Consider the following 25,191-nt stretch of genomic DNA (forward strand, 5'->3'; position numbering starts at 1 on the left):
ATATTACTGCCTAGGTTAGCATCTTGTTTAAGGGAAGAGAAGGATTTTAGTTGGTGACCATCTATGATATCTTTTAGTTTATATATTCCATGGTCTGCCCAGATTTTGGGGTCAGGTACAGTTAGGAATTCACGCAGTAAGGGATTCATCCATAGTGGGGTATATGGGGATATTTGCCCGGATTGGTGCGAGATTTTATTTATTCTCTCCCATATTTTAACTGTCACTAGCATATTTGGCGTAGCTCGGGGGATTTGCCTGCTTCCTCTATATGGTAAGCTAGAAAGGGCCAAGAAAGATCCCATTATCTCCGCTTCCAGAGCAGTTGCCGGATTAGTTGGGGACTGTTCGAACCACCACCGTACAGTTACTACAGCCGATGCCCAGTAATAATGCTCAAAGTCAGGTAGCCCAATGCCCCCACTGGTTTGGTCACGCTGCAGAGTGGATAATGCTATGCGTGGGTTCTTGGGGTACCATAACAAGGATGTAATTGCTTTGTTAATGGTTTGAAAGTATTTGGCTGGGATGTATACACGGCTGTTCCTAAAGTAATACAAAAATTTGGGGAGCATATTCATTTTGATGGCATTGGCGCGCCCCAGCAGAGATAATGGGAGGGATTGCCATGTCTTACATTTCTGCCTGAGTTTGGATAAAATTGGGTCCAGATTGAGAGTGTAATAATCATTAATGTTTCTAGTGACTTTTATCCCTAAATAAGTGAATTCCGTAACCCATTGAAGTGGAGTAGGAGCTGGAAATGTTGGCAGTTGTCCGTCTAGTGGCATAATAGTGGATTTATCCCAATTTACCTTAAACCCTGAAAATCTGCCATATTCCTTAATAATTTCTAAGGCCCCAACTAGTGAAGGGCCGGAGTCTGATAAGTATAATAAAAGGTCGTCAGCATAAAATGAGAGTTTCTCAACCCTAGCACCATACACGAGGCCCCTAACTGATGCACTATTGCGTAAAAGTATAGCAAGAGGTTCCACCACCATGGAGAATAGGGTAGGCGACAGGGGGCAACCCTGCCGCGTTCCCCTGTAGAGTAAGAAGGGAGCAGACATAGAGAGGCCCGTGCGTACTCTGGCCCTCGGCGTGGTGTAGAGGGTCCTGAGCCAGCCGACAAACTTGTCACCTAGTCCAAAATGTAATAATGTCTCCCAAAGGAAGGTCCAATCCACCACGTCGAAGGCCTTTTCCGCGTCGAGCGATACTATAATGCGGTCACCCGGTTGGTCGTGAGTGACCGCTAGGTTGGTCATAAGCCTTCTTAGATTGATATCCGTCCCTTTCCCAGGGATAAATCCTGATTGGTCAGGATGTATAAGTTTTGTAATTAATGTGTTTAATCGGGAGGATAATATTTTCGCAAGAATTTTATAATCTTGGTTAAGCAGCGAGATTGGCCTGTAGGATTTGCATAAGGTGGGATCTTTTCCCTTTTTAGGGAGAACAGTAATTAGGGCCTCGCACATGGATCCAGGAAGATCATTCTTTTCAAGAATATATTTAAATGTTTTTTGTAAATATGGGACTATATCTTTGCTGTATTTTTTATAGAATTCCGCCGGTAAGCCGTCGGCACCGGGTGCTTTAGCATTGGGCAGACCCTTAATGACATCCCGTATTTCCTCTCTGGTAATATCCGCTTCCAGAAAATCTCTATCCTCAGCAGATAATTTCGGAAAGGAAATCCTCCCCAAAAATCCCTCCAGCTGGATTCTGGAATAGTCCGTGTCTGAGGTGTATAGGGCTTGGTAGTAGTGAAGAAATTCCTCATTGATGTCTCCAGGTAGAGTTAACATATCACCAACAGAGTTTTTAATAGCTCCAATATGGTAGATTTGCCTTTCCTCCCCTATAAGGTAGGCCAAGAGCTTACCCGTCCTATCCCCTTGCTCATAGATTCGCATGCGGCGTGCTGACTCTACCCTTGTAGTAGCAATTAGCTGTCTGTTTGATAAGTGTGCCAGCGCCACCTGCCAGTTATCATATGTAGTTTTAGTTTTGCTGCGTAAAAAGGCTTTCTCCATGTCTCAGCCTCTTGCTCTGCATTGTGTAGAACAACTCTGTCCTGGAACCTGGCCTCAGATATTGTTTTGATGTAGTTACCCGTAGTAACCGCCTTGTATGCGTCCCATACCACTGAGGGGGCGGTGGAGAGGTCATTGAAGCGCCAATATTCCTCGAGGGGCTGCCTCATACCCATCTCTACATAGTTGTGATTGATCCAACCCGGGGATAGTTTCCACAGGGGTTTGGATAATTTGGTGGATAATAGCAAAGTGGTCTCTAAGGGAGCGTGGTCAGAGATGCCTCTAGGTAACAGTTTAGTGTGACCCATTTGCATGGCCATAAACGGGGAAGCCAGTAGTAGATCTATTCTTGATAGTGCTTGGTATGATGCTGAGTGACATGTGTATCCTGGTTGATGAGGGTTATGCATCCTCCATATATCTAGTAGGTTATAGGACTATGCCCAATTACAGAATAATAAATTGTCTCTCGGGTTGGGGGTCATCCTATCCATAGAGGGAGAGAGGACCATGTTAAAGTCGCCGCAAAGCAGGAGCCTATCCGTTGGGAACTTAGCCACCTTAGTCATGATCTCATTGAGCAGCGGAAGATTTGCTGGAGGGGGGTTGTATAATCCCACCAGCACAACCTCCTCTGTATGGATACGAGCATGAATAATTATATATCTACCCGATTCATCTATATGCAAATTAATCAACTGGAAAGGCACCGCCTTGTGCACAAGGATTGCGACCCCTCTAGAGAAGGATGAGTACGTAGCATTATAATAGTGTCCAACCCACGTTTTTTTTAATGCGAGTATCCTGCTGCCATGCAGATGGGTCTCTGTTAAAACACAGATGTGGGGATTATGGCTTTTAAGATAGTTAAATACTAGGGATCTTTTGACTTTGGAGTTTAAACCCCTAACGTTCCATAGTATTAATTTGACTACCATTAGAGTAAGTGGGGAGCATATAAAACAATATAACAGGTATTACATATTTACCATCCGGAGATCGCGTGGTGTAAAGCACTGAGTATGCACTCGAGTCAGGCCATCTATGAGTCAAAGCTATATCATAGAAAATAGAGAAAATGTCAACAGAAAAAAAAACAACAACATTAGCAACATTAGGCCAAAAGGAACTGTGGCCCATCAATCCCTGAGTCCCAATTCCCCCACCCCGCTACACCCTAACAACCTGTCCGGAGTAGCTTCGGATCCCTGAACTTGTTCCTTCCTTAACTATCCGTCAAGGGGCAGGATTAACTGAGAGAAGCCCGCGTTAACTATAGCGAGACTATACTGGGGGTACCAAAGATAGTGTGGAGGAGAGGAGGAGGAAATTCCGCCGCCTGGCATCTTCCAATAATTCTTAAAGCGCTAGGAAATTGCATCTAATTAGTGTTGAGAATTAGCGTGAAATGACTCTAAATGATGAGCAGCTATCTCACAGGGTTGGGAGAGTTACCTGCATTGCTCATACATTAAGGACCGAAGCCTTTGTAAATAATGTGCTCACATTAGTAGTGAAAGGGGACTAACCCATTACCCCTGTCAAGAGAAATAAAATTGGGTAAGGCTAACCCTATAGATATTATGCCCTCAAAACCCCTCTATTGCATACATCCTGATGGTGATAACATCATATATATGTGAGTTATATATTGTATCATGTAATATAGTACATCACTGAGCGTCTATGCAGATAAAAGTGCGTGCCTTGTAGCACATTAAGTTATTAAAGCTGTGCCGTTAGCCTGCATATAACTGTGCATCAACTGCAGATAATGTTCCAGAACAGTCCTGGCTCTGTGTACCATGTGATGGTCGCTACATATATATTTGTTGAAGGACAGCATTCGTGGTGTAACAGTGACATCTGGTGGTATAAGTAGAAGCTGTAAGTTCTGTATGATCTTAAGCAAAAATGATGTATTCATCAGGCATTATTGTTTAATCTTTGCGACGCTTTGAGTTTTCCTATTCCGGCATAACTCCTAGGGTCAGAGGGCAATGTTCCTATATATCCATGAAGAGAGGAGGAGTGAGTCCCAGTCACATTGTGGCACGATCACATACATAAATGGCAGTCATTTGTCTGGGATTGTGTCCAGCCACTTTGAGACATCCTCAGGTTTTTCAAAGATTCTCACAGTCTCCCCGTCCTGCACCCGTAGTTTAGCGGGGAAAAGCATTGCATACTTCAGGTTGCGTGCTCTGAGCTTGGCTTTAACTGGCACAAAGGACTGTCGTTGCTTTTGTGTTTCAATGGTGTAGTCGGGAAACAGCATTAATTTAGCATTTTCAAAACTTAGTTCCCCGGCCTGTCTAGCAGCTTCTAATATAGCATCTCTGTCCTTGAAATTAAGGAGCTTGAAAATTACTGGTCGTGGAGGGGCGCCCGGTGGACTTTGCTTAGCTGGGATCCTATGGGCCCGTTCTATAACAAAATGTGCAGAAAAAATATCGTCCGGGAGAAGCCGTTTGAGCAGTGTTTCAATAAATGAAGGAACGTCCTTACCTTCAGCCCCCTCCGGGAGGCCCAGCAGCCTGAGGTTGTTACGCCGATTCCTATTTTCTGCGTCCACCGCTCGGTGTTCTAAGGCGGTGAGGCGTTTATCCATGCGTGGAATGGCGGCATCATGAGCATGAACCAGGTCCTCTGTGCCCGATGCTCGTCTCTCCAGCTCTGCAGTGCGTGACCTGATGGCGGCAAGATCTTCCCGGAGAAGGCCAAACCTGGGGTCTAGATGATCGAATTTTTGTGTAAGGGTGGCCTGGCAGGTCTGGATAGCCGCAAGTAAGTCCACTGTGCTTGGGGCTGCGTCATAGTCTTCCGCCTCGATGTCTGCCGCTTCCTCGCCTTTGTTAGGTTTAGAGTGGGTGTTTTGTTTGGCGGAGGCAGGAGTGGATGGTATGTCTGCATGCGATCCACCTTTGTCGGCTTTGTCTCTGTCCTTTTTGGTGTTCCGCTGTGCCATGGCTGTGGGGTAGGGAGACTGCCGATGTGACACGTGGGTATGGCGGGAGGGCTCCGGGGGAAGACACCAGGCCTCGTCCGCCGCGGTGTTAGGATCTGCAGCCGGTTCTCGCTCTTGTATGTCTGGCTCAGACATAAGTGCTCCGTAGGTGCTGTGTGTGGAGTTGCAGCGCTGTATAGTGGGAGGAAGGGTGGAATATGAGATGCCAGGCAGCGGAGCTCTTGAATCTGCGTCCTCTCACTCCGCCATCTTGGCCACGCCCCTTCGACCAGATATCTAGATTGTGGATAAATATCCACGTTACGCGGATAGCGCTATTCGGATTTGCAAAGAAATCCGGAATCTGAATCCGAGGTCGATAGCTGAAAAAGTTTGGATTATCTGGGTAGTTCGGATATCTGGAATCCGGATGAGCACCACTGGTATCTGTACCTGTTTACACAGTGTAGCACCAGTACATACAGTACAGTCCTGGCCAAAAGTCTGTCAAAAGACTGTGAAAAATATTGCTTAAGTTATTATAATAGCAATTTGTAAATATACTCCAGAATGTTTTGAAGAGTGTTCAGATGAATTGCATAGTCCTTTGCCATGAAAATTAACTGAATCCCCAAAAAACCTTTCCACTGCATTCCATTGCTGTCATTAAAGGACCTGCTGAGATCATTTCAGTAATCGTCTTGTTAACTCAGGTGAGAATGCTGACGTGCACAAGGCTGAAGATCATTATGTCAGGCTGATTAGGTTAGAATGGCAGACTTGACATGTTAAAAGGAGCGTGATGCTTGAAATCATTGATCTTCCATTGTTAACCATGGTGACCAGCAAAGAAACGCATGCAGCCATCATTGTGTTGCATAAAAATGGCTTCACAGGCAAGGATATTGTGGCTACTAAAATTGCACCTAAATCAACAATTTATAGGATCATCAAGAACTTCAAGGAAAGAGGTTCAATTCTTGTTAAGAAGGCTTCAGGGCATCCAAGAAAGCCCAGCAAGCACCAGGATTGTCTCCTAAAGAGGATTCAGTTGCGGGATCGGAGTGCAACCAGTGCAGAAGTTGCTCAGGAATGGCAGCAGGCAGGAGTGAGCGCATCTGCACGCACAGTGTGGTGAAGACTTTTGGAAGATGGCCTGGTGTCAAGAAAGGCAGCAAACAGGGGCGTAGCAATAGAGGTTGCAGAGGTAGCGACCGCATCGGGGCCCTTGGGCCAGAGGGGCCCCAAAGGGCCCTTCCTCAACTACAGTATTAGCTCTGTATTGGTCCTGTGCTCATAATAATAACTTCTATAGACTCTTTGAATAGTGGTAATCATTAGCAAACGGTTCCCCGTCCCCTTCTTGCACCTCTGACACCGTGGTTGCCATTGGCAGGTTTTAGTGCGCCGTATCAATTATGTATAGAGTGCATGGGGGGCCCCATTGTAAAAGTTGCATCGGGGCCCACAGCTCCTTAGCTACGCCACTGGCAGCAAAGAAGCCACTTCTCTCTCAAAAAAACATCAGGGACAGATTGATCTTTTGCAGAAAGTATGGTGAATGGATTGCTGAGGACTGGGGCAAAGTCATATTCTCCGATGAAGCCCCTTTCCGATTGTTTTGCGCATCTGGAAAAAGGCTTGTCATGAGAAGAAAAGGTGAGCACTACCATCAGTCCTGTGCCATGCCAACAGTAAAGCATCCTGAGACTATTCATGTGTGGGGTTGCTTATCATTCAAGGGAGTGGGTTCACTCACAATTTTGCCAAAAAACACAGCCATGAATAAAGAATGGTACCAAAACACCCACCAACAGCAACTTCTTCCAACAATTCAACAACAGTTTGGTGAAGAACAATGCATTTTTCCAGCACGATGGAGCACCGTGTCATAAGGCAAAAGTGATAACTAAGTGGCTCGGGGACCAAAACGTTTACATTTTGGGTCCATGGCCTGGAAACTTCCCAGATCTTAATCCCATTGAGAACTTGTGGTCATTCCTCAAGAGGCGGTGGACAAACAAAAACCAACTAATTCTGAGAAACTCAAAGAAGTGATTATGAAAGAATGGGTTGCTATCAGTCAGGATTTGGCCCAGAAGTTGATTGAGAGCATACCCAGTCGAATTACAGAGGTCCTAAAAAAGAAGGGCCAATACTGCAAATACTGACTCATGTAATTGTAAATAAAAGCCTTTGAAACATATGAAGTGCTTATAATTATATTTCAGTACATCACATAAACAACTGAAACAAAGATCTAAAAGCAGTTTAGCAGCAAACTTTGTGAAAACTCATATTTTTGACTGTCTCAAAACTTTTGGCCAGGACTGTACAGTATACAAATGTCCAAGAGTCAAGAGGGGTAGTCTTATAGGGCGAGTATATCCAAAATGTATATTTTAGCTGGAAAAGTTGGGGGTCGTCTTATACGCTCTGTCGTCTTATACACAGGAATAAACGGTATGTATAAATGATTAAGTCAGTGTTTGCCCATTGTAAAAGCTTTCCTCTCCCTAATTTACATTCTGCCATTTATCACATGGGGAAATTTTAACTGCTGGCAGGTGATGTAATTGGGAGGAGATGCTACTTGCTTTTTTGGCAGTTGGAAACAGCTGTAAACAATTATTTCCCACAATGCAATGAGGTTCATAGACAGGAAACAGCCTGGACCATGGTCCTCACAGTTTCAGTGAGGAGACCTTGGGCAAGACTCCCTAACCCTGCTACTGCCTATAGAGTGCGCCCTTGTGGCTGCAGCTCTGGTGCTTTGAGTCCGCCTGGAGAAAAGCACAGTATGTGTTCTGTGACTGTTTAGGGTGACAGTCATTACAAGTGTGTATGAATCTTTAAGCTACACATACGTTGAGAAATCAGATGGATATCGATTACTCACCGGATCTACAAGTAATCAACTAACATATACCTGCCTTTACAGCGGATCTGAACTCAGAACTTCCTCTCTGCTCTAAAATATACGCAACAGCATTATAACCTTTAAAGAAAAACATTTCTTTGTTACAGCTGATACAAATCCTGCAATACATCTGCAGTGTGTGTACTTCCTGCTTTCATGGAAACAGACATAGGGTTAACATCCTGTGTTTACAAATTAGCAGCTCTGCCTTTTCATAGGAGATTCCTGAGCTGACAGCTGAGGAAATCAAATTACAGTGGTGATTAGTCACAGATGAGGGGTGTGATGCTCACACGGTTCCCAAGAAAACCGGGCGTGCGCCATTCATGTCGCAAACGCAAGTTTCATTGCAAGCAACCAAAATGACTTTTTAAATCAACTTTGTTTCCCTACTCCCTGGCTCTGCCAGCAATCACTGATCGCTTTTAATTACGGACCCTTGCACGTAGATGTGAAAGCTGTTCCCAAGCCTCCCTGGGAAGTTTACAGGCTCGTCCATCAGATGAAGTCAGATATGGGCTTGACAAAACCTCATAAAAAGTATCCTTCTCTAGACTGTTAGGAACCGCTCTCAGCAGGGTGCGGTCTCTTAGGGTTCCCTCAGCTGGGAGATCAAAGGAGGCCATCTCCCAGCTGGCTCAGCTCAAAGAGCGGGTGACCCTACCGTAACCCTTAATAATCCATTGACTACTCTATTTGTAGTATTTCTGGTGTTACAAAGATACCAGGTCCTTCAAATTTGCAGAGTGTGTTGGACTTCACGTGACACTGGTTCTGAGAAATTTTCAACCATCTGGATCTTCCAGAACCAGTACTACAAAGGGTGGAAGTAACGAACGGTGTTATTTGTTACCCATGGTCATCATGTGTAGTATCAAATGATTTGTAAAATTATGCTGGGTGTGAATATGCATTCTGTTTTTTGATGTGACCTATGGGCACGGAGGAAGCGGGCAAAACAGGAATTGGGCCAAAATTTCTCCCTGTCTAATGGGGCACTACCCCTATTCAAATTGCACAAGGCTGGACTTGTGCGTGTCATGACCCCTCCCATCTACAGTGAGGAATAAAACCCCAATGACACTGGGCCCAGCTGCCCAAAGTCCTTCATCTGAAATCTTTGTCGAATGACATCCGATAGCCAGCTGGACACTGGCAAAATCACTTGGATTATTTCTCACAAAGGCATGGCAATCGCTATTTTGGACTTTCCACCAAAGACATGCGATTGCTGCATGGACTACCAGTAACAGTATTTGAACTGTATTTTAAGTCATTCTGTTTCTCTTTCATCTCTACTCTCTATCAAACCAATCTGTTCTGTCGGACAGGTATATTTATCTGTGGGTTAAATTAGACTGTGTGTATGTAGCTCTAGAATAAAACTAACGATTTTATCATTCAGTCTTGTGCCTGTTCTGGTCATCTGATTGTTGCTACAAAGGATCTGCCCCTCCGGAGAATCATACTACCGCATTGTTTATTATTTTCTTAAAAAAATGTTGATTTGCTAGCTAGATTGTAAATGAACTTTTCTTCCTTTTAGTAGTAGCTAGTTGGAGACTGTCCACTCTATTCAACACGGACAGTGGTGGCAGTGAAATTACCCGATTTCCAGCGCAAAATCTATTTTTTTTTAGTTTATCGATTGTACATACAATTGGGATTGTACATGTATGGGCACCCCCAACCAATCTTAACCGTTTACTCTGCACACAGTGAATTTGCCTCCAGAAGTCTCTAGTGCATGAGACCTGCATGGCAACAGTGGCCTAGTAATTTGGGATTGGTGAGTGATTGTCACATTACACATTGTCGACCAATCTTTGTCAGTCTGCTTACCGTACCTCCTGCTATATGGAGCGACTATTCCCCAAATGCTAACGAGAGCAGATTAGACGGGATTGGCATGCTCTGTCACATTACTACCTTCTGACGATCCAGCAACCGGTCTTTTAACATCTTGTAGATGGGATCGCGGGGCTGCATTGTCAGGGTAAGAGACTAAACTCTAAATACATACAGACTGCATTTCTCTCGGTTTTCCTTTCTGCCCTGTGCAAGAGTTTAGGTTGACTTTAAACTTAGAAAGCTCACAAGTTAATCAAACAGGTGGAGCCTCATAACAAATAGCATATTTCAATTTGTGACCCTGAGTAGTCATGTGAAGCCTACTCTGGGTTTCCAACCAGGTATCCTGACCAATCATCATAGCCAGAGCCGGGACAAGGTCCTCCAGCACCCAAGGCTGAGACACCAAAGTGCGCCCCTCCATCCCTGCCACCCGAGCCATCAAACACTGATTGCTATTAGACTAAAGGTGGCCACACACCATACAATTTTTGAAATATCTGTTCAATTTAAGAATTGCAATCAATTTTTCTGACTGATTGTAACATTTCAAAAATATGACCAATGTACCACACACCTATGTTCAATTTTTTCCTCAATTATGATAAAAATGATTGGAAACTCAGAGAAAATTGCTCGGGTGTGTATATTAATAAATTAACAATCCAACACACACCATACAATCTTTAGTAGAAATTGAAGAGAAATATCTGGCATTCCGGATCGATTTAAATCTAAAAAACGGGAATTCCGATCGGATTTTTCAGTCGAATGAAAAAAAAAGCTTTCAATTTTTTCGAGAGATACGATCGTTTTTATCGAATTACTGTAAAATTGGATCATTTTATTGTATGGTCTGTGGCCACCTTAAGAGCCGCCACAGGGCTCAACAACCTCCCCAACACCTTGATATCTAGTTATCTGGCTTGCAGTCACTGCTATGTATCCCCTTTTCTTATTTCTTTCTGCTTCAAACACAATTAGGAATGACAGCTGAATGAATTCTGCGCCCCCTCCTACACTGCGCCCTGAGGCTGGAGCCTCTCCAGCCTATGCCTCGGCCCGGCCCTGATCATAGCAGCTCACAGGTTGCTAAGGGTGGAGGCACTGGTGAACCATACATTTTAATTTTTTAATGCAATTGAACTGGATAGAGCTCAGATATAATTGCCTCTGAGATCAATGACTCTACTGACTGTGATGCATGCTCCTTCACCCAAATTCAGCACCTGATATGACTGATATGTGCAGGAACGCCTCTCCTATGACTCACCAGCTGGGTACCTGGCTGCTAACAGCTTATTCTTTCCAGAGAGCAACAGGACTCAGCCCCTCCCCTGACCATATGCAGATTGGAATATGCTTGCATCACTCACCTTTCGGTGCTGCGGGGATCTTTAGGGATGTTTAGCCTGTCGCAGTGTCTCATCGCTAAGATTCTCTCTAGTGGTGCCACCAGAGGGCAACATATAGATGAGACACAGCGACAGGCCTGTAGAAGAATCCTGGCAGCACCAACAAACAGAGGCGTAGCAATAGGGGATGCCGAGGTTGTGACTGCAACAGGGCCACTGGATCAGAGGGGCCCAGTAGGGGCCCTCCTTCAACCACTTTATTAGCTCTTCTTTGGTGTTTAGCTGGTAATGATCTAGTACACAAATGAGAACCCGCCACTCATCTACTATAAACGTACAAAACTTTATTACGTCAAACTTGCAGTGGATATAAACTAGTTCCCCACTGGTTTATATCCACTGCAAGTTTGAAGTAATAAAGTTGTGTACGTTTATAGTAGATGAGTGGCGGGTTCTCATTTGTGTACTAGTTCAAGACCTTTTGCACCCAGCCTTCCCCCCTTATTTTAGGGGGTATACTATACAATTGAAGACCTGTGCTCCGGATTCATTGGTTGTATAGCTGGCAATGATCACCTCTATGTGTGCTTTGATTAGTTGTAACCATTAATAGACTGTTCCCCTTACCTGCTTACACCTCTCAGACATTGTAGCCATCCGTCAGGGGCGCCTCTAGCCATTTTGTCACTCCAGGCGAGAAAAGCTGTGGCGCCCCCCCCCCCCCCCCCCCCAAGAAAATAATCGTAATGCAGCAATATTTTACCATAAAATAATCATAATGCAGCACTCTATCACCAGAAAATAATTGTAATGCAGCACTATCACCAGAAAATAATCGTAATGCAGCACTCTATCACCAGAAAATAATCGTAATGCAGCACTCTATTACCAGAAAATAATCGAATGCAGCACTCTATCACCAGAAAATAATCGTAATGCAGCACTCTATCACCAGAAAATAATCGTAATGCAGCTGTAATGATCGGTGTAACTCAGAGAGGATCCGATTATCGGTGATCTGCAGTATCACCGAGAATACAGATATATACCCGATTATTAATGATCTGCAGTATCACCGATAATCAGATATACCTCTAACCTCTGGACACCTGAGTAATAAGAGTGTTTGGTGCAACAGTAATACTTTGAGTAGAGCACCCGTAAAGAGGGTGCAAGGCAGTAAGGGTACTGCCCAAAGAACAGGTTCCTTCCACTGGCCTGAAGCTCCCCAAGGGGAGGAGTAAGGCTGAGAATAGGAAGGACTAGAGTGTGAGTGACACCAATAGAGGGATGTCACTAACAGACTGTGAACTATCTCTTAACAAGAGAGATAGCTCTCGAGGTCGGACAGGCCAGGTCGGCAACACACGGACAGATCAGATACAGAGACAGGAGACCGACACGGAAGCAGTAGATTTGGGCGCATGAGACAAGTGGACAAAAAGGGCGCCCCATTCACTTTCATTATAAATATCGTTTAATGGGCGCTGAACGGGGAAAATAAGGCGCCGGAGATTTTTAAGGATTTATAACGGCGCCCGGAGATTTTTAAGGATTTATAACTATGTTTGTGATGATTTAAGTTTACAAAATGAGCCCGTGACGAATAACGTTTATGAAGATAATAAATCACTATTTCTAAAACATTTCTAACACATTATTATCCACCCAAAAAAATAATTTACATTTTTTTTCTTTACATTCTTTATTTATTCATGTCTGTAAAACATTATTATCCATAGGGGGTTTTAGGTTTAGGCACCAACAGGGGGGTCTTAGGTTTAGGCACCTACAGGGGGGTCTTAGGTTTAGGCACTAACAGGGGGGTCTTAGGTTTAGGCACCAACAGGGGGGTCTTAGGGTTAGGCACCTACAGGGGGGTCTTAGGTTTAGGCACTAACAGGGGGGTCTTAGGTTTAGGCACTAACAGGGGGGTCTTAGGGTTAGGCACCAACAGGGGGGTCTTAGGGTTAGGCACCAACAGGGGGGTCTTAGGGTTAGGCACCAACAGGGGGGTCTTAGGTTTAGGCACCAACAGGGGGTCTAGGGGTTAGGGATAGGTACAGGGAGGGTTTTTAATAAACGAAAATATAAGTTTCACTTTACAAACAGGGAAGATTAACGTTTTAAGAATTGCCGATCTCATACACATTATTTAGTGATTTATACATTTTTAAATCACTATTTATAAACGAAATTCTACACAATAATTTCTATAAACGATATTTCCATTTATCGTTTATACCACGCGCCCTTTTTTCCCGACGCCCTTTTCGTACGTACGCGACAGACACGGAATCCTAAAGCAAGCAGGGTTTGGCAACAGAGTGTCAGATATAGCGAAGTACAAAATCAGAGATCAGGAGAAGGGTCAGGGAAGCAGAAGGTCATAACAAATAATCAACAATGCCTAGTCTTAGGTGTGAGTTCCGTACATCAACACCCTGGAACTAGTCTGAATGTAACTAGATGTTAAAGCTATTCCCTAGTCTTGGGTGTGAGCTGCGTAGTCATCAACACCCTGGAACTAGCCTGAATAATAACACAGATAATACACAGTATTCCTAGTCTTGAGTGTGAGCTCCGTAGTCATCAACACTCTGGAACTAGTCTAGAGAATAACTGTAACGATCGGTGTCAGCAACCAGAGAGAGAATCTGATCCTTGGCGATCCGCAGTATCCCCAAGAATACAGATATACACTCTGGAACTAGTCTAGAGAATAACTGTAACGATCGGTGTCAGCTAGTGTTGGGCGAACACCTGGATGTTCGGGTTCGGGCCGAACAGGCCGAACATGGGCCAGATGTTCGGCATGTTCGGCCCGAACGCCGAACTCAATGGGAGTCAATGGGACCCCCGAACATGCCCATTTTGGGGGCCCTATGGGGTCGCAGGCATAAGGGGGGAGCATACCCCGGTCGCGGGGGGGGTCGGAAATTCCCCCCACCCCCTCCGCTAGCGCTCCCCCCTCCGCCCGCTTCCCCATAAAAAAAGTTTAAAGCAAGTTCAATAGTACCTGGGCTGGTGGCACTGGCTGGCAGTGGAGGGAGGAGGAGGAGGAGTCCGAGTAGCAGAGTGACGTTGAGGCCGGGCAGCGGGCGGTTCAGCGCTAGTACCCTTGTGGTACTTCCGCCCTTTCTCTGACCTCACGTCCTCTGCGTGATGACGCATACGAGGACGTGAGGTCAGAGAAAGGGCGGAAGTACCACAAGGGTACTAGCGCTGAACCGCCCGCTGCACGGCCTCAACGTCACTCTGCTACTCGGACTCCTCCTCCTCCTCACTCCACTGCCAGCCAGTGCCACCAGGTACTATTGAACTTGCTTTAAACTTTTTGTATGGGGAAGCGGGCAGAGGGGGGAGCGCTAGCGGAGGGGGTGGGGGGAATTTCCGACCCCCCCCCCCGCGATCGGGGCATGCTCCCCCCTTATGCCTGCGACCCCATGGGGGGCAGTATTCGGCCGAACAGGGCCCTGTTCGGCCGAACAGGGGCCCTGTTCGGCCATGCATTCAGCAGTTCGGCGAACCCCGAACAGTTTGGCCGAACACCACCAGGTGTTCGGCCGAACTCGAACATCACCCGAACAGGGTGATGTTCTGCAGAACCCGAACAGTGGCGAACACTGTTCGCCCAACACTAGTGTCAGCAACCAGAGAGAGAATCTGATCCTTGCCGATCCGCAGTATCCCCAAGAATACAGATATACCCGATTATTGAGGATCCTCGGAATCTCCAATAATCAGATATGTCTAACCTCTAGACACCTGAGAGAGTGTAAGTGTTTGGTGCAACAGTAACAACTCTGAGTGAAGACCACCAGAGGAGCTGGTGGCCTGACTCCTGAGGAATTCACCCCTGACTGTGGGTGATATTCCTGTAGCCTGTGGACCCCTGAGCGAGGGACCGAGTCTGGGGTTGCAGGAAGCCCTGCTGCTAATATAAGATCTTGCCCTGAACTGGGCTAACGTAATACAGTAGTAGCACAATCCTAGTCTTGGGTGTGAGGTCCGTATTCACAACACCCTGGAACTAGTCTGGAGCATAACATAAATGATAATACAATTCCCTAGTCTTGGGTGTGAGTTCTGTGATCATCAACACCCTGGAACTAGTCTGGAATATAACACAAAGACAATACAGTTCCCTAGTCTTGGGTGTGAGTTCCGTGATCATCAACACCCTGGAACTAGTCTGGAATATAACACAAAGACAATACAGTTCCCTAGTCTTGGGTGTGAGTTCCGTGATCATCAACACCCTGGAACTAGTCTGGAATATAACACAAAGACAATACAGTTCCCTAGTCTTGGGTGTGAGTTCCGTGATCATCAACACCCTGGAACTAGTCTAACAAATAATACAATTCAATTAGTACTTTAAGCTATCAACAGAATCTGGCTAAGTGTGAATTCCCAGGTCCACCTAGTTCAAACACACTGTAAGGATCTGACTATGGCCTGAGTGCCTTCACGAAAGTGTTAGCAATGGCAGACAACCAGCAACTGACAAGCAGCAGAATATATAGTTGCTGGACTCTGCCGCCCCGTCCGAGCCATTCAGCCAATCATGAGTCCTGCAGGAATCAGCTGATCTTCCTGATCAGCTGACACTTCCCCTGCTGGTATAAAGGTCCTGAGTTCAGGCCCGCGCGCGTAGCTCTCTATCTGCCTATAAGCACTAACAGACCCAGCCTACTAAGCGCACGCTGCTGCATGCAAACCGCCGCGTTGGACGGGGAAACAGCCGCTTTGCTGTCAGGACATGCGGCGGGCGGCTTTTCCGCATTCCACCATACTACCAGACGCGTGTCTATGTGTGCAAACCGCCGCATTGGACGCTTTTCCGCGTTTTCTCACAATAACACAGATTCTGACAAACAGGTCTGAGTGCTACCACGTAGTGATCGCAACGGCAGACAACCAGAGAATGACCAGCACCCAATATATATAGCAAAGCGCTCTCCCGTGCCTCCCTTAAGTGCTGGACCAATGGGAAGTGGTTGAATCGTCAGCTGACCGGCTTGGTCAGCTGACTCCCTTCTGGCTGTCATAAAAGTTCTGCTTCTCAGCGCGCGTCCTTCTGAACCTGTGTGGACTATCAGTCCCAGCCACACCAGACATGTGTTGCAAAGCACCCGCCGCGCTGGACACGGAATCCGCCGCACCGCTATCAAGGCATGCGGCGGTTTCTCCGCGTTCGGCCATACTACTGGATGTAGGCCTACGCGGGCAGACCGCCGCGTTGGACGCGGAATCAGCCGCCTTGTTCTGAGTACACGCAGCGGCTTTTCCGCGTTTTCTCACAGCAGCACTCTATCACAAGAAAATAATTGTAATGCAGCACTCTATCACCAGAAAATAATCGTAATGCAGCGCTCTATCACAAGAAAATAATCGTAATGAGGCACTCTATCACCAGAAAATAATCGTAATGCAGCACTCCATCACCAGAAAATAATCGTAATGCAGCAATCACCAGAAAATAATCGTAATGCAGCAATCTTTCAACAGAAAATAATCGTAATGCAGCAATCTTTCAACAGAAAATAATTGTAATGTGCGCAGTGTTTCACCAGAAAATACACGTAATGCGCCAATGTTTCACTAGAAAATAATCATAATGCGCCAATGTTTCACTAGAATATGATCGTAATGCGCCAATGTTTCTCCAGAAAATAATGGTAATGTGGCTTTTTTTCACCAGAAAATAATTGTAATGTGGTCAGCGTTTCACAGGCACCCCTGGGTACCAGGGACGGATCTAGGGGGGGGGGGGGGGGGGCGAGCCGGTATCTTGCCCCAGGCGCAGTTTGTTGAATTCTTAAAAAGGCGGCAAAATAAATGGCAGTTTAGGCGCCAAAACCTGACCTTTAGGCGCCAAAACCTGACCTTGCCCCAGGCGCAACTTGGTCTTGATTCGTCCCTGCTGGGTACAGGAAAGGGAGAATGGGAAAGAAAATAAGTAGATAGGAGAAGAGATGTTGGAAAATGGAGGAGATGTCAATGAGTGAGAGACAGATGTGTCCCACCACAGGTGGTCCTGTTTGAAGGGGCATGTTGAAGCACTTGGGGAATACAAGAGGAGGGAGGGAGAGAGGGGGAGGGAAATGGAGTGTATGCGAACAGAGTCCAGCAGAGAAATCACACAGAGCAGCCAGACACACGAACTTTACAGGTTTATTACCTTCTTCAGCGTGTCTGTTTCTCTGCTCCTGTAATCAGGGGGGCAGTCTCACACAACTCTCTCTGCTCACGTGAGACGTCCTGTCAGATAACACACACTGCTGTGCTGGTGCTTCTGACCTTGTCCCTCTGGCTGATGCTGACTCGCTCTCTCTTCTCATCCGCTCTGCTGTCCACCAGGGGGGATGAGGGGGGGGGGCACAGACTGGCCATCTCCTAAAGTAAGTGCCCAGAGAGGTCAGCAACTTCCAGCCTGAAATCTACGCAACTCCAGGCATGACTGGAGGTGGGCGGGGTTAGAGGGCACGGCTACACGCAGTAAACACTGCGTCTGTGGCTGGTTAGAGGAGGAGAGGTGTGGAGCAGAGCCTTCCTCCCTGTCTATTGGCCGGCCAGCTACAGGGGGCGGAGGGGAGAGACGTGAGTGCGGTAGCACGCTACACTCACGTGTATCATCACCCGGATGGCTGCTGGCTGCCGCTGCTGACAGGAGGACGGGGACAGAAATAAAATATACAGTAGTAGCTGCAGGCGGCCGCAGCTGCGCCTTATGATTGGACTCCGCCCCAAGCGACTGCCTATATTGCCTATGGCAACAGGCGCCCCTGCCATCCATGGCAGGTTTTAGTGCTCCATATCAATTGTTATATATAGAGTGCTTGAGGGGGCCCCATGTAAAACTCTCACTGGGCCCCAGAGCTCCTAAGCTATGCTACTGCTGACAGGTGAGTGATGCAAGCACGCTCTGCTCTGCATAAGCAGGGTGCTACCTGAAACGGGGGGCATATCTGGCTATCTATACTGGGGGTTTACCAAATAACGGGGGAACATCTGGTTATGTATACTGGGGGCACATCTGGCTATCTATACTGGGAGTTTACCTAATAACGGGGCACATCTGGCTATGTATACTGGGGGCACATCTGGCTATCTATACGGGGCACATCTAGCTATCTATACTGGGAAAGGTGCAACCTAATACTAGGACTAGGAGCACAGCTGGATAGCTATACTGGGCAAGGGGGCTGCCTAATACTGGGGCCACATCTGACTATCTATACTGTGGAGGGGGGTACCTAATACTGGGGTCATATCTGACTATCCTGGGTAAAGGGCTACCTAATACTGGGGGCCCATAGCTATACTAGGGAGGGGAACTACAGGAGGTACATCTGGCTAGCTGTACTGTGAAGGAGGGCTACTTAATAATAGTGGAGAAACAAGTGGTTAGGTATATAGGGGAAGGGGGCTGCCTAGTAATGGGGGCACAAATGGCTAGTTATACTGGAAAGGGGAGCTACATAATACTAGTGGCACATCTGGCTACCTATGCTGGAGTGGGCACAATGGGGAGGGGGGGGGGGGGGGTGGAGTGCATGCATAGTGCATTACACAGCAGCATCCTACATCCTACATTAAGCACTATTGGCCAGATGGTTAGATTTTGTGGGCAAAGCCAACTGGCATCAGAAGACACATGACCCTGACTTGTGCCTTATACTAATCCTCCTTCACATAACTTCCAGTTCCAAGATCCAGTTCCTGGCAGTGAGTCACTGGGGAGATGGCATGGCTATGCCATATATTGCACTAAAAACATTATGGGAAGGCATATGGAGGAATCGCTGAAGGAGAAAAAGATGTTAAGCACTGGATTGTGAGGCCACCAGTTTTTCTCAGATTAAATACACTTATAGGCTCTACTAATCCAATTTTACTTTTCTCCTAAGTTTTCTCTTAGGTAACATTTCTACACCTTATCAATAAAATGTCTTTTAGGCTACCAGCAAGCAAGGAATGCTTTTGACAGACAGTATTTTTTCACCTTCTTTTTGGTACTTTCTCAATTGCAGAAGATGAAAAAAATATCTCCTAGGAGAGGAGAAAAAGTGAATTGAATAACGGCCATTATAGTGTTGTATTACAATGTCTACCTACCTGGCAAGTTCTGCAGAACAGGATACAGGTATTTTACGGCAGCGTCATAGACCGCTGGACAAATCTAAAAGGAAACACATGTTGAGGTAACCATAAGTAGTAAGAACATATAGCAATAAAAACATTCAATAATAATTATGTTTTTGTTTTTCTTTCTAGGGTTCGGGTACCAACTTTGTCAAATGCATTCTTTTTTTTTTGGCAATCTTGAAATATTTTTTTTTTTTAAAGTTTAAACCTGTGCACACTTGCTGCTGGAATTAAAGAAACCTTTCTCTTTCACACTTTATTGCACAGCCCCCACACATCACATTCACTACAACCCTTGCATCTGTATCAAAGCTAACACAGGGACCACATGGCAAGAATCAATCAAGTTTTTTTTTTTTTTTTTACAAATCAACAATACTTGCATCCCTATACCCTGCACCCGCTGCACGTCTGCAGCGCTGCATTAAAGCTCCCTGTTTGTAGCTAAGAGAGGCAAACAGAAACTTTTCATGCATCCACTTTGCTAGCACTGCTTCATCTCCCTGTTTGATCACTTCCAGTCTGGCTTTCGCTCGAACCACTCTACACAAACAGCCCTTACTAAAGTGGACAATCATCTTTTTATTGCTAAATCCAACTGTCATTGCTCCTTTCCATCTACATGCACAGTCTTGGTAACTAACTTCATCAACTCATTTGGGTTTCAATACCACTTACTGTATATGCACACAAAACACAACAGTATCTCTCGGGCCCCAGACCTTAACTCCTGCCTCACACATGTTCACCTCTCCTCCGGAATCCCCTGCTACAACACATGCCTCACTCTCCAAGCTTTGATATCTTTAAACCTGCCCTCAAAACTCACTTTGTCCATCAAGCATACGCTCTACCTTAGGCCAGTAATCCTTTTTCCCTCTGGCCAAGTTGTACTCCTACTAGATAACCTAAAAAACACAGCCTTTAGGTGTGCATATTGTATGTTAACCCACCTCTTGTTCCCCCCTATTCCTTTAGATTGTAAGCATGCAAAAAACATATTTGTTTTTTACTTTGTACAGCAGCACGGAATATGTTAGCGCTTTATAAATCAATAATAATCATCTCAGTTCTTCCATACATTTATCCCCAACAGAAGGAACATGTGACCTGGCCAAGCTCTTTAACCACCCTGGCGTTCTGATTAAATCGCCAGGGTGGCTGCGGGAGGGTTTTTTTTAAATTAAAAAAAAACTATTTCATGCAGCCAACTAAAAGTTGGCTGCATGAAAGCCCACTAGAGGGCGCTCCGGAGGCGTTCTTCCGATCGCCTCCGGTGCCCAGAATAAACAAGGAAGGCCGCAATGAGCGGCCTTCCTTGTTTTGCTTACATCGTCGCCATAGCGACGAGCGGAGTGACGTCATCGACGTCAGCCGACGTCCTGACGTCAGCCGCCTCCGATCCAGCCCTTAGCGCTGGCCGGAACTTTTTGTTCCGGCTACGCTGGGCTCAGGCGGCTGGGGGGACCCTCTTTCGCCGCTGCTCGCGGCGGATCGCCGCAGAGCGGCGGCGATCAGGCAGCACACGCGGCTGGCAAAGTGCCGGCTGCGTGTGCTGCTTTTTATTTGACGAAAATCGCCCCAGCAGGGCCTGAGCGGCAGCCTCTGGCGGTGTTGGACGAGCTGAGCTCGTCCAGACCGCTCAGCAGGTTAAATAGTTATGAAGATCCATGGCTAGCATGGTGACTTTAATGAGAATCTCAGTTAGGAGGTAGTGGAGAAGGTAAGAAGTAAAGTTGGGTAATGCTAGCAAAGTCCAGAGCAATTGTAACGAAATTGCTGTTCAATAGGGTGGAAGACGGCAGAATAAGACAGATGTATGACGTGAGCAAGATGGACCTAAGCAGATGCTCTATGTACATCTGATGAAAGTGGTAGAGGAAAGATGATGCTGATAACACAGTGAAAAAAGATTGGTTGCGGTGAGATTGTAGAGCGCTGGTAAGTGAAAGAGAAAAAGTGAGATTAGATGAAAGTTGTGGAGGTGCAAGCAGGGGGGTGTAGGGGAAATGAAAGGTGCTGGGGTTGTAAGTATGTAAATGGTGGGTAGTGGGAAATGAAGGGTTTGGGGGTGTAAGCGTGGAGGTGTGTGAGGAATGTGAAAGTAGAGGTGCAGGGGTATAAGTGGGGAGGTAAAATGAAAGGCGTGGGAGTGCAAGGATGAAGGTGTTGGGGGAAGTGATGGATGCAGGTAAAAAGAAAATGCTTGCAGGAAGTTGGTGGTAGGAGTGTAATTTCCTATGAGGACATGTTGAAAGCGGTCTCCTAGTGGGAAGAATGTAGGATAAAAAAAAAGAAATGAATGAAAATAAAGAGATTGTTAGTTGACGATTTTTCTTTAGACCCTAACTAATTTGTGCTCCCTGGTTCCACGGTAAGGGATCATGTGGCGGACCGCTTCAACACCCTGTCTAGCTTTAACTCCCTCCTCCTGTGGTAATCGAACCGGTGACCTTGCGTTACCATAAGCAGCGCCCTTACCTGCTGAGCCACAGGAGAAGTTACTAAACAGAACCTGAACAATCCATTTGAACAGCATTACGGAGCGGCGGATACCAATCCTGCAATGTGCAGGTAAGAATATAGGGCCCGAATGCTCAATACTCTCTTTTTTTACTCTGCTCCATGTGGTCTTATAAGTGGCTCAACACTTAAGGTACCAGACTCCCATGTGTGATTTCTAGGGTTCGGGTACCAACTTTGTCAAAAACTTTTTTTTTGGAGGGGGGGGGGGGGCAATCTTGAAATATTTTTTGAAAAAAAAAGTTCAAACCTGTGCACACTTGCTGCTGGAATTCAAGAAACCTCTCTCTTTCACACTCTTTATTGCACAGCCCCCACACATCACATTCACTACAACCCTTGCATGTGTATCAAAGCTAACACAGGGACCACATGGCAAGAATCAATCAAGTTTTTTTTTTTTTTTTTACAAATCAACAATACTTGCATCCCTATACCCAGCACCCGCTGCACGTCTGCATGCTGGCTGCAGCGCTGCATTAAAGCTCCCTGTTTGTAGCTAAGAGGGGCAAACGGGAACTTTTCATGCATCCACTTTGCTAGCACTGCTTCATCTCCCTGGTTGATCACTTCCAGTCTGGCTTTCGCTCGAACCACTCTACACAAACAGCCCTTACTAAAGTGGACAATCATCTTCTTATTGCTAAATCCAACTCTCATTGCTCCTTTCCATCTACATGCACAGTCTTGGTAACTAACTTCATCAACTCATTTGGGTATCAATACCACTTACTGTATATGCACACAAAACACAACAGTATCTCTCGGGCCCCAGACCTTAACTCCTGCCTCACACATGTTCACCTCTCCTCCGGAATCCCCTGCCACAACACATGCCTCACTCTCCAAGCTTTGATATCTTTAAACCTGCCCTCAAAACTCACTTTGTCCATCAAGCATACGCTCTACCTTAGGCCAGTAATCCTTTTTCCCTCTGGCCAAGTTGTACTCCTACTAGATAACCTAAAAACACAGCCTTTAGGTGTGCATATTGTATGTTAACCCACCTCTTGTTCCCCCCTATTCCTTTAGATTGTAAGCATGCAAAAAACATATTTGTTTTTTACTTTGTACAGCAGCACGGAATAGGTTAGAGCTTTATAAATCAATAATAATCATCTCAGTTCTTCCATACATTTATCCCCAACAGAAGGAACATGTGACCTGGCCAAGCTCTTTAAATAGTTATGAAGATCCATGGCTAGCATGGTGACTTTAATGAGAATCTCAGTTAGGAGGTAGTGGAGCAGGTAAGAAGTAAAGTTGGGTAATGCTAGCAAAGTCCAGAGCAATTGTAACGAAATTGCTGTTCAATAGGGTGGAAGACGGCAGAATAAGACAGATGTATGACGTGAGCAAGATGGACCTAAGCAGATGCTCTATGTAAATCTGATGAAAGTGGTAGAGGAAAGATGATGCTGATAACACAGTGAAAAAAGATTGGTTGCGGTGAGATTGTAGAGCGCTGGTAAGTGAAAGAGAAAAAGTGAGGGTAGATGAAAGTTGTGGAGGTGCAAGCAGGGGGGTGTAGGGGAAATGAAAGGTGCTGGGGTTGTAAGTATGTAAATGGTGGGTAGTGGAAAATGAAGGGTTTGGGGGTGTAAGCGTGGAGGTGTGTGAGGAATGTGAAAGTAGAGGTGCAGGGGTATAAGTGGGGAGGTAAAATGAAAGGCGTGGGAGTGCAAGGATGAAGGTGTTGGGGGAAGTGATGGATGCAGGTAAAAAGAAAATGCTTGCAGGAAGTTGGTGGTAGGAGTGTAATTTCCTATGAGGACATGTTGAAAGCGGTCTCCTAGTGGGAAGAATGTAGGCTAAAAAAAAAGAAATGAATGAAAATAAAGAGATTGTTAGTTGACGATTTTTCTTTAGACCCTAACTAATTTGTGCTCCCTGGTTCCACGGTAAGGGATCATGTGGCGGACCACTTCAACACCCTGTCTAGCTTTAACTCCCTCCTCCTGTGGTAATCGAACCGGTGACCTTGCGTTACCATAAGCAGCGCCCTTACCTGCTGAGCCACAGGAGAAGTTACTAAACAGAACCTGAACAATCCATTTGAACAGCATTACGGAGCGGCGGATACCAATCCTGCAATGTGCAGGTAAGAATATAGGGCCCGAATGCTCAATACTCTCTTTTTTTACTCTGCTCCATGTGGTCTTATAAGTGGCTCAACACTTAAGGTACCAGACTCCCATGTGTGATTTCTAGGGTTCGGGTACCAACTTTGTCAAAAACCTTTTTTTTGGAGGGAGGGGGGGCAATCTTGAAATATTTTTTGAAAAAAAAGTTCAAACCTGTGCACACTTGCTGCTGGAATTCAAGAAACCTCTCTCTTTCACACTCTTTATTGCACAGCCCCCACACATCACATTCACTACAACCCTTGCATGTGTATCAAAGCTAACACAGGGACCACATGGCAAGAATCAATCAAGTTTTTTTTTTTTTTTTTTTTTTTTTTTTTTACAAATCAACAATACTTGCATCCCTATACCCAGCACCCGCTGCACGTCTGCATGCTGGCTGCAGCGCTGCATTAAAGCTCCCTGTTTGTAGCTAAGAGGGGCAAACGGGAACTTTTCATGCATCCACTTTGCTAGCACTGCTTCATCTCCCTGTTTGATCACTTCCAGTCTGGCTTTCGCTCGAACCACTCTACACAAACAGCCCTTACTAAAGTGGACAATCATCTTCTTATTGCTAAATCCAACTCTCATTGCTCCTTTCCATCTACATGCACAGTCTTGGTAACTAACTTCATCAACTCATTTGGGTATCAATACCACTTACTGTATATGCACACAAAACACAACAGTATCTCTCGGGCCCCAGACCTTAACTCCTGCCTCACACATGTTCACCTCTCCTCCGGAATCCCCTGCCACAACACATGCCTCACTCTCCAAGCTTTGATATCTTTAAACCTGCCCTCAAAACTCACTTTGTCCATCAAGCATACGCTCTACCTTAGGCCAGTAATCCTTTTTCCCTCTGGCCAAGTTGTACTCCTACTAGATAACCTAAAAACACAGCCTTTAGGTGTGCATATTGTATGTTAACCCACCTCTTGTTCCCCCCTATTCCTTTAGATTGTAAGCATGCAAAAAACATATTTGTTTTTTACTTTGTACAGCAGCACGGAATAGGTTAGAGCTTTATAAATCAATAATAATCATCTCAGTTCTTCCATACATTTATCCCCAACAGAAGGAACATGTGACCTGGCCAAGCTCTTTAAATAGTTATGAAGATCCATGGCTAGCATGGTGACTTTAATGAGAATCTCAGTTAGGAGGTAGTGGAGCAGGTAAGAAGTAAAGTTGGGTAATGCTAGCAAAGTCCAGAGCAATTGTAACGAAATTGCTGTTCAATAGGGTGGAAGACGGCAGAATA

The 25,191-nt window shown here is 45.7% G+C and overlaps 1 protein-coding gene across 16 annotated transcripts in view; it reads right to left on the bottom strand.

Moving 5' to 3' along the window:
* LOC137542461 (bactericidal permeability-increasing protein-like) overlaps nucleotides 1–25,191 on the bottom strand; it is a 353,798-nt gene that overhangs the window by 114,233 nt on the left and 214,374 nt on the right. For all 16 annotated transcript variants that reach the window (XR_011025439.1, XM_068264385.1, XM_068264382.1 and 13 more), the window contains one exon: nucleotides 19,243–19,306. Coding sequence is in view for 15 of the 16 variants with exons in the window: in XM_068264385.1 (XP_068120486.1) it covers nucleotides 19,243–19,306 (64 nt within the window). In the remaining variant the exon portion in view is untranslated. The remainder of the gene's footprint in view (nucleotides 1–19,242; nucleotides 19,307–25,191) is intronic.

Source organism: Hyperolius riggenbachi, chromosome 12 (genome assembly GCF_040937935.1).
Source record: "Hyperolius riggenbachi isolate aHypRig1 chromosome 12, aHypRig1.pri, whole genome shotgun sequence".
Classification (NCBI taxonomy): Eukaryota; Metazoa; Chordata; class Amphibia; order Anura; family Hyperoliidae; genus Hyperolius; species Hyperolius riggenbachi.